The sequence below is a fragment of the Etheostoma spectabile genome, chromosome 23, assembly GCF_008692095.1.
Source record: "Etheostoma spectabile isolate EspeVRDwgs_2016 chromosome 23, UIUC_Espe_1.0, whole genome shotgun sequence".
Lineage (NCBI taxonomy): Eukaryota > Metazoa > Chordata > Actinopteri > Perciformes > Percidae > Etheostoma > Etheostoma spectabile.
This window is the reverse complement of record NC_045755.1, coordinates 13,291,048-13,301,376: the sequence shown is the minus strand read 5'-3', so window position 1 is coordinate 13,301,376 and position 10,329 is coordinate 13,291,048. Positions and strand designations below refer to the sequence as shown.

The window sequence follows — 10,329 nt, the reverse complement described above, 5'->3', positions numbered from 1 at the left end:
GTGTGTGTGTGTGTGTCTGTATGTGTGTGTTGTTACCTTACACAGTTGTCCTATCCTGGCGATGGTAGCCTTGCCAGTGTGCTCTCCGTCCATGGCGTTCTCTTTGAAAAACAGGAAGATCTTATCGTCTTCGGGGTTGTCACTTTCCGGGATCAAGTGAACACTTACGAACCTGGGGTCTAAAGGGAAAAAAAGGAAAAGAATGAATCACAAGAACAATATTGTGCTTGGTAAAATATTTGTTCATACACTTGAATCATACACAAATGTAAATTTACAATCCAACCTCTGCACAAATGACAATCCTTTCACCCCTATTTTACACCCCTGAATCCAAATCCCCCATGATATTCTCCAGTCACGGCTCAATAATAACAGCCATTCCCTTTACACCCTGGTGTTACAGTATCTGACTTTACCCCAAGTGAGTGCTCCAAGTCTAAATCCCACATAACCCCGTTCTCTAGGCCACATCCTCACAAACACACATGGCTCCGATTGTCCCCGGTAACACTTGAATACATTTATTTTGACTTTAAGCGCGAGAGGAAATCAAAGATAAACGGGCCAACCGGGGCCTTAGGGCTGGGATATCTCCTGACTTGAAGGGGCAAAGGGACTGAGCAAAAGTGGCCGCAGTCATTTAGGCGTCGTCATGCGTAAAACGAGCCCGTGTCTAAAAGCTCCGGGGTTAGCTGGGGAGAAACAAGCAGTGCCATGTTACGCCTCCATGGCCGTTTAGGAGTTAGAGTAGCTGTGAAAAAGACGAGTGTGGCCAAAGTGGGAAACAGATTTACAAGCGCTGTGCGGGTGGGAGACCTCTGGTATGAATCATGGGTAGCCGACACACGCCTCTAGGTCTATTGTGAATATGTGTCTTTAAATCGACACATTCATAAATTCAACCCTGCATGCTCATGTATACAAAAATAGGCTTCTGCCGGTGTCACCAACGTTGGAGGTCATACAATTCACAATATTACATTTAATTCCCAACAAAAGGCCACTGTATTCAGTCAAGGTTTAATCCAACCTCTATATTGAGTGAGAGGGCATTAAAGGGTGAAGAGATGTGTAAATAAATTGCATGAATAACAGCAAAGCCAAAGCTACCATTTAAACCTAAATCCTTTTTAGACTGCTATTAAGGATTAATTCCCAAGTTTCTTTTTTGTTACATTTGAGTACCATGTAACCTTGTTGATAAAAGCTCAATAGAATATCCCCATCCCGGTAATCCATGCAATTACAATCCCCCCCTTTGTGGAGAAGGAGTTGGATTTTGCCAGGCCGAATGGATACAATCCCTGGCGTATTTGTTTGAATAAAGTGAAGATCGATGGGGATTAACGCGGTAACAATGGCGTCTCCCTTTTAAATCACTCTTTTCATATGTGACAGCAATCAGCACAGCATAGAACAGTGTTTGTGAGTTTAGATGGCGTAGCTTTTTTTTTTTTTTTTAGGAGAACAGAGAAATTTGACTCCACTACAGGAAAACAGCTGAGAGTGGATTAGTTCTGTGGGAAAGAGGGGAAAAGGGATGGCACAGCTTGATGGAAAGGTTCAAACTGACCTTTTGTAGCTCCCTAAGTCCTGAGCGGTGCCGAAAGATAGCCAGACAGACTGAACAGTCAATAACTCTCACTGCTGCACTAATCTTACTAACACAGGCAAATCCAGCAACTTTGTGAATGGGCTCTGATATCTGATGTCTGCACAAGAATGGAAATGATACGAGACTTCAGGCTTGTGGGAGAATTTAATTCTTCAAAGTCCATTGAAAAGCTGAATGGTATTCTTTCTCCAAAACTGGCAAATGTCGGTTTACTTCCACCTTGTACTGAATAGTCACAGTTTATGTGGGCCACAAGTGTCCAGTTTTACTTTATTAGTAAAGGTTGTTGGCATTTGTGAGGATTAAAACATATGTATGCTATCTAGTTTTTGCAGTCTGAACACTATTAGCTTCCATTGTCAGCTTATAGATAGAGATGGACTCTTAAAACACCCAGGGAAGCCAACATATGTAAGTGGAATACATTGACAAAACCCCACATAGAACAGTACAATATTAAATTAAACAAAATAACTTCCTTTTGTTGCATTAAGAAAATCTAGATTGTACAAAAGAAGGATCAACGGTTTTCAGGAAAATTAATTTTCCTCAGGAGTAAAATTTTTTCAACCTTTAATACTTTGTTGATATGCTAATAAAAAATTGTCATGCTTAATAAAAAAATATAGTTCCTTTTTATTTTTTTTATTTTTTACCATTAAGCCATCTTGAATCATGCTGCTCTGTTCTGAGTGGATGATGTTCTCCCAGGGTACGGAAAATAGCAAAGTCCCTTCCCATGAAATCAGCAGATGTGCCAGAGTACAGCTCTCCATCTGCCGGTGAGAAAAGTGTGGTTAGGAACAAATGTCCAGCTCTGAAGTAAATGTGTACTTCCTGGAACTAATCAAGGCAGAGATCAAACTCACCGATCAGAAGCGAGGCCGAGAGCATTTTGGGGTCGTAGGGGCTTTTCCCGCGGCCGTTCTCGAAATGCGAGGCCAGTCGAAAGATGTTGTCCTGTGGTGGAAAGGGTCAGAGATCAACATGAGGTCAGTGAAAGCCACATTAAGCCTGACCGAAGGTACACTTATAGCCTGTGTTTCAAATTACACCAAATTCTCATTATAGCATGCTGTTTTTGGGATGTGTATGTGATGCGCCACAACTTCATTCAGGCATGAGCAATAAGACAATAAAAAATTTTTACACTACTAACTTCTACTACTTTGATTACAGAATAACAATAATTTATGCAAATGTGCAACAAAAATAAATGATGGGGAATAAAGTAAGCTCATGCAGCAAAAGCAAAGCACACCCTTAGACTCTTTGAATATATCAAAAGAAAAGTGACAAAAGAGAGCCCCAACTTAAGTTTTCTTTAAATCACTTACTAACAACACTACTTTAAATTCAAGTGAACTCATGCAGGGTCCTTTATACTCAAAACCTGCATGGTGCAAACAGCCATTCCCCTCCCCATTGTTGGACTGCAGAACCCATGCTGATACATTGATTAACCTGTAGACCTTTATCAAGATGACTGATTCAACTTTGATGTAGGGAAGGGGTAGCTTAATTTATAAACGGCTGAAGTCGAAGCATGTAGTAACCACTTATTTTCCACTTCTTCACACAAAAGAAAACATTGATGAGAAAATAATCAATGAGGGAAATGGTTTCTGCTGTGCTTGACAGAAAAAAAGTGTGTGTGTGTGTGTGTGTGTGTGTGTGTGTGTGTGTGTGTGTGTGTGTGTGTGTGTGTGTGTGTGTGTGTGTGTGTGTGTGTGTGTGTGTGTGTGTGTGTGTGTGTGTGTGTGTGTGTGTGTGTGTTATCAGTGCAGACAGTGTGGTTGCTGTGGACAGATTATTTTGAGGGAAAATAATATGGTACTTTCTCTGTCATTAGTTTACTATCACAATTATGTCACATTTCATGAGTTATTATTGAATGCTCCACTGAGATCTAAATTACATTTTGCACATATAACTGACTAAACATGTAGAAAAAAAACACAGCCTTTGGTAAAGTAACATTATTGCACCCAATGTATTACCTCTGCTCTTTTGCCCATTTCTAAAAAAGAACAGATGGGGTGGAAGGCTCCTGTGCCACAGATGTACATGTGGGTCTGGTTGTAGGGCTGGAGGACCCGGATGAAGTTAGAACACTCTTTCTGGAAACAAAATGAGACATGAGACATCAAAAACTCCAACCAATGTATAATTTCATACAGTGAGAATTACATCTGGTGAAGAGATTCAAATACATTTTGTGTGCATTACCCTACTCTGTTTATGTAGTATTTACTACCAGCATGGTATATTATATAGTCTTGCAAAGCATCTTCAGGGGATTTTTATGAAAGAAATTGCATATGGTAGAAAATAGGAAGCAGAGAATAATGGGGAATAGAGAAAAGCTCTGTTGGAATTCCCTTTAAAACAGGGACTTTCCAGTTGGATTGGAAAAGACTTATGTAACTGCATCTCCTTCAAGGAAACCCCACCTGTGCGTCAAATCAGGCAAATCTACCTCAGATCTTTAATAACTCATATGTTTGAATTTACTGAGGGTGTTTGGGTTGGCTCTCAATTACATAATGATAGCCCCAGTGGCGTAAGAGTGTGTATTAGAGTGCTAATCAATGGGATTGGTTAATATAGGCGGGTTATTAGCAGCCTCGAGGAGTAGAACTGGGCACGTGTTTAAGCGATTAGTCTGGGCTTTTTCCTTATTATAAATACATGCTTAATATTCGCCCAACAAATAAGTAGACATTTGCTTGGGGATTTGGAAACGCTGGATGCACATCACATAAAAATCACATTAAAAAAATACAGACTGGTTGATATTCAAATCTAAATCTCATTCAGGCATATGATCTTCTAGTCTAAATCTCATATAAGCATACATATTTACCAAAATGTCCTTATGTCCAAAAAACATTTCTTTAATATAAAGTCTGATTTTAATTCTATGTCAGTGTAGCATAGTGGTAGTTTCTCACTGACCAAGGTTTATTGAAGTATATGACACCTTTAAACTTTGAGTGTGATTATTAACCCACTGTCCTAACGATGTTCCACGTTTCAGTAACAAACTTATTGCTGAGTTAACGGAGCAAGACTAAACTTGATTTCTTGTGCCTGACTTCAACCCTGCGCGTTTGTGTGTCTCTGTCTAAGTTAATGACTTTACCCTCTGTGTTTTCAACTGTTAAAAAGGGGGAGCTATGTCCACATCGATCTCACAACCTTATTATATGCATTACACCAACTCCTATGATCACTGCCAATGTCAGCTCTATTTATGATTTTACATGGCTGTCTATGAGATACATGGACATATTACTGTAGCTATGTGGTAGGGAGGTTAGACATAAACACTGACAGACGTTAGTTATGCATGTCACCCATACATGCGGCCCTATCTTCCCCCCAGGTTGAAAAATGGTTTCCCTGACCTGTCGTTATGGGAGAACCACAACACCCACAGAGGATAAATGAATCATTATTGGATCAAACTAATGACTCTTTTTGGACTGGGCATTGATGACAACTTTTCATGGGAGAAATGGGTAGACAGAGTCTTATGTGGGTTTGTATATATTTGGATAAATTGAGTGAATTTTGAAATTATGCTGAGGTCTCTTATTGAATAGCTTACATTTATGTGAAAAGTAGGATATCTTTTATTTTTATTTTAATATCTGTATTAGCTGGAAAAATGATCAGAAATGACATCAGGCAGTTCTAGGAAATCGTGAATCTACACTCCATCTGAACCTTTTGTTCACAGAATCAAATGCAACAACCTGGGCCGCGTTACACACTCATCCTGCCAAGGAGAATGATACAGCCACCAGGCATTTTAGAGGCGGGCAGCTGTTACATTTGTTCTGTGGCTGTAAATTGTGGTTTGGAGAAATGCATCACTTTGGGAGCTCTGAATGCTTTAGTAATGTCCTAATCAAGGCCTCTCCATGTTGCACTCCATCTCCACTCTCACCGCCTCATTTTCAAGGATAAACATTTTCACAGCATGCAAATACCTCATCATTGTGTTTTGTGTGCTTTTTTGCTGGCAGAAATATTCACTTTCCACTGTGTGAGGGAGCGAAGGTGTAGTACTTCTTGTGTGGTTGCGACTTTGTCTTTGTGTGAGAGAGCTGGCGGTGAGTTAGACCCTCCAGTTTAAAATGACTACGTAATTTTGGATAATCCTAAAACCCTGCAGCCGCTGCACTCCAGACTCATCCAGCCATGAAATTAAGATCAGATTCAACACAGAGAGGGCCTAACCAAACAGCAAACCCAGAGATAACACACACACACTAACACCATTGTGCACACAAAAAAAAAATAGGTAGCATATAGTATGTGTTCAGCAAACTTGTGCACATGTGAGCTAATACTCTGCGCCAGATAATGCGAACTCAAACAATAAACTCCCACATAAATATGCACACACGTGCACACCCTGAGGCGCAAACATAAACATACTCCCGACATTGAACTCTACGTCACAGCAGCAAATAACCTCTGAGGTAATGCATTGTTGTCCTTGTGCCATTGGGACACTGTGTACACCTTACTGTGACCGAGCATCTGTCGCACAGTGTGGTTAGTTGTGGGAGTCAGTGGGGCATGGCCTACAGAGAGTACAGTGTGCCAGAGGTGAGATGGAACATGTACTATCACTTTTATGTGAGTTAATTTATTTTCTCTAAAGTGGTCTTGTATTTGTACGGGTGCCGGTACCTCTCTTACAGTATGCTGCATTGCTGCAACAAAAACACGTATCCCAGAGCAATTTGTAAAATGACATGGATGCAGGACAGACATATAATTTGTGTAACAATAGAAGCAAAAATTGTAGGGAAGCGCTCAAACGATGATGCCATCATGAATTTGGACTTACCCCAAGGTCTTTCCCTGCCCACTTGCATTCGTCCCTCTTAGAGGGGGTGGCAGGCCACGCAATCTGTGCAAATGAGAGGAAGACAAAGTCATACTATGCTGCAGAGCAGAGATTTACATGTTGTTTCATTAAAACTGAGAAGGCGGTGAGTCAATGCAGTGAATCAGAAGAAATCGAGATTTGTGTAATTCCAGGAGAATGACTTTGGATTTGTCAACCTTTATTTTGATAATTCCTAATTCAGTGACTTATTTCCCTCTATATCCCTGGCCATATCATGAGTGTTGCATGTGCATATGATAAATAAGGGATGACCTTATTTATAACTGTATCATGACTGCATGAAAGTGGAGAAGGTAATGGGTTTAAGTGACTCGTACTGTAAATCAAAATAAGGAGAAACAAATTGAGTTAAAAATTTGCTGTGTTTATGGAAATTGGATAATATACAGCCTGTAGGAACACATATGAATACTGTATTGCCCTTCACAGTTATGGTTCAAATTATAACATTTACAAAGGGAAACTCCTTTCTGCTCTTCAAATCCTGACCATATGGTTATACTTTTTACTTTAAATTCAAAGAAGGAGCAGGGTTTTGTTTCTTTGTTTTGGAAAAGATAGGACTCATTATATGAAATAAATACTGGCTTTGTACTGGCCTCAATGCGAATCTATTTGTGGCCCCTGGTGTCACATAAATTATAAACACACATAGTGCATATGAGTGTACAAGTGTAAGGGAATGATTACATACTCAGAAATTGGGTGCGATTGAGCACACTTGTTTTGCTGGTGGCCACACAGATGTGGAAGGACAAAGGAAATGTATGCACATGCATTATTATGTAAATGCACTACACACATTTTCCTTATTCTGTTCCTAGACTTTATCTACTCTCTAGATCAGCTGAGTTTCCCTCTCTTGGGAATCTGCACTGCACATTTCAGGCTAATTTCATTAGATTTGCTTAATCACTGCTTTTTGGCCTATATCTGATAATGATGTAAAGATCAGAACAAAAGAGCGAAAAAGAAGAAGAAGAAATACACATACAAGCCAAGGGCAAAAAGAATTTGGAGACGCACTCTGCCTCCCTGCATTGACTATGTATTTTTCAGCACTTTCATTCCCCTGCTCAGCTCTCTGCAGCCTGCAGGCAAGTCTGTGTAAGTCTTGTGTGTCAATGATAGCAGCCCCAATCTGATAAAAAGACTGTTAACCTAGTCCAGGTGGAGTAATAGAATTATGGACAGCCATGTCTGGACTAAGACAGACAGTGGGAGGGATGAAGGGAAAGGAAGAAAGAGGTGGTGTAATGAACTCCAGAGGTAGCAGTAGGAAGAGAAGAGCTCAAATAACACGTGCAACCTGAACCAAAAGAACACAACTGCATTCAACTCTCACACAAACCTATAAAATATCCCCAAACTGTAACCGAAATAAAGTTGAGTACATATAAGTTTTACCTGTTTGTGGTCTCTGTTAATGTTGACGAGGTCAAATGAGAAGATGTGGTCCTCAGCTCCGACCAGTAGTCTCCCTCGCTCCTCATCCAATAGGAAAGCATCGTAGCTCGAGCTGTTGGCCAAGCCATTGAAGGTGACTAGGTTACTGGTCTCTAACATCTCTGGAAGAGAAAAAGGAGAAGGAGTTGGTGTTGATCATGTTTTGGGGATGACTACAAAAAGACTAAATTATTGCTCAACTAACAGCTTGGAAATTAGGAAACATACCCCATTCATACTAATTATACAGCATACAATATGAGTCAGTAGTTGAGCACCTAATTTTTACACTCAAACACTACACTGTTTCTCTCTCTATTATGGTAGGCATGTGTCAAAGCTTTAATGGATCTGCATTGAAAAATAATCAATATTGGATGAAGTGTAAAAAACCTGGGCCATTGGAAAATATTAGGTGTCCTCCATCAAAATGCTCTTTTGTATGAAATCAGTAACTTTTGTTCATACTCCCTTAACTGCTTTCCCACAAACACACATTTGCACACTCTTACATACAGACACCCATCAGTCAGGTATAGCGTGAGACATTTGAAGAGAACACAGCACGCCCCAATCAGGGACACAGTTCAGACTGTTCAGCCATGTGATTGGTTAAATAATTCATATGGAGTAAGAACCATGGGGAGACAGTGTGCATAAGTATGTGTGTGTGTGTGTGTGTGTGTGTGTGTGTGTGTGTGTGTGTGTGTGTCATGTATCTGTAAATGGGTTATTGTGTAAATCAACACTAAGGAGTGTGTGACTACACATGGATTTCTGCACAGTGTTTACGTCTTTAAGTATACACCAACAAGCTAAAAAAAAAGTTAACTTTTAAGCACCAAACATGAGTTCCATCAACTCTGATATTTCATTAACAAAGATCCACCCTCCCTTCCTGAGACCAAGTTAACCCGCTGATTGAATGTGGTTTCAGTGATCCTCATGTGTCACAGCACAAGTGAGGCAAAACAGTTTATTTGTATTCATATATCATTTTGCATTAACAAACCACATTCCAACAGTCATGGGTGGTAATAGTGTAACCAGTAAATGTTAGTGAATCCATGAACAATCTAGAATACCTATCTTCCTTCAGTCATTATTAATAATAGAGCTAAAAAAATGTATCTTTTATTTAATTAGTTTATCAACAAAAAAATCCATTATCAAGTAACATTCTTTAGTACTAGCTTCTTTAATGTGATAAGCTAAATAGCACTGAAAATATTTAGTGATTATATTTATCAATTTTAAATAATTTTTTTGTTTGGAAAGCTTAAGGTTTAGGAAATTGTAACAGGCCTTTTCCACTATTCCAAAAATTTAGTAGACTACGCGAATGATCAAGTAATTGTAAAAAGTAAGATATGGACTAAGTTAAATTAATGTAGGCTATTACAATTTAAACCATTCATACTGCTGTACATAAAGACTTTTCATTTGTGGATTTTCTTTCCCTTCACATCATGTAATTACTACACTATCACTTCTGTGGAGAGCCAAAGTTGACCAAATCATCATTAATTATGAAATTATAATTAAGAGCAAAACAATGGAATCCATTTAGCTGATTTAAAAGCAGCTCGCACAATTGCAGTTTGACAATTCAGAGAAGGCCATGGGTTTCTCTAAATTAATTCAAACAGTAACATTTGGTTTGCAGTGAAATTAATATAAATTAAATTAACCCCTTAACCATCTGCCTCTGGTTGGACCAACATCTGTCTTATATTTTCACCACAGGTACAGTCTTCTAATACATCAGTCTCACTTATCACACTACATCATCCATCATCATCAGTGTCACCATGTAGAATAGACATAGAGACACAATATAGAAACCAGCACACACACAAACACATACTGTATATATATAAAAAAAGACACACACACACACACACACACACACACACACACACACTCTGGTGGATTGTGATCTCCCTGCTCTCACCACAAAGCTCTGATTGACAGGCTGCTATAGGAGCCATCTGCGCCCACTCACAGTGTGCAAGATCTTGGACATCTGTGTCTACATAAAAGGAGGGATTGACGGAAGGGAAGATGGAGGAAGTGGTGTGTCAACCGTGTATGTGTGTTGAGTATCAGTGGGGTGGATAAGCACTGTGAGAGGGAGCGGTCGTCACCTAATAAAGATGGTTGCAGCTCATCTGCGTCAGTTGGATTTCGTTTGGGGCTGAGGAAATGGAGTGGGTGGGTGTGGGCATGAATGGAGGTCTGTGGATGTGTGGTTGTGTGGGAATTTGTAGTGTACCACAGATGGGTTGAGCGTATGTGTGTGTGTGTGTGTGTGTGTGTGTGTGTGTGTGTGTGT

The 10,329-nt window shown here is 39.7% G+C and overlaps 1 protein-coding gene across 2 annotated transcripts in view; it reads right to left on the bottom strand.

The window, feature by feature from the left end:
* Positions 1-10,329, bottom strand: part of sema3aa (sema domain, immunoglobulin domain (Ig), short basic domain, secreted, (semaphorin) 3Aa) — a 35,684-nt gene that overhangs the window by 14,440 nt on the left and 10,915 nt on the right. For both annotated transcript variants that reach the window (XR_004327766.1, XM_032505292.1), the window contains exons 2-7: positions 7,956-8,116; positions 6,486-6,548; positions 3,619-3,738; positions 2,488-2,578; positions 2,275-2,394; positions 37-179 (exon numbers count right to left, since the gene is read on the bottom strand). Coding sequence is in view for 1 of the 2 variants with exons in the window: in XM_032505292.1 (XP_032361183.1) it covers positions 37-179; positions 2,275-2,394; positions 2,488-2,578; positions 3,619-3,738; positions 6,486-6,548; positions 7,956-8,116 (698 nt within the window). In the remaining variant the exon portion in view is untranslated. The remainder of the gene's footprint in view (positions 1-36; positions 180-2,274; positions 2,395-2,487; positions 2,579-3,618; positions 3,739-6,485; positions 6,549-7,955; positions 8,117-10,329) is intronic.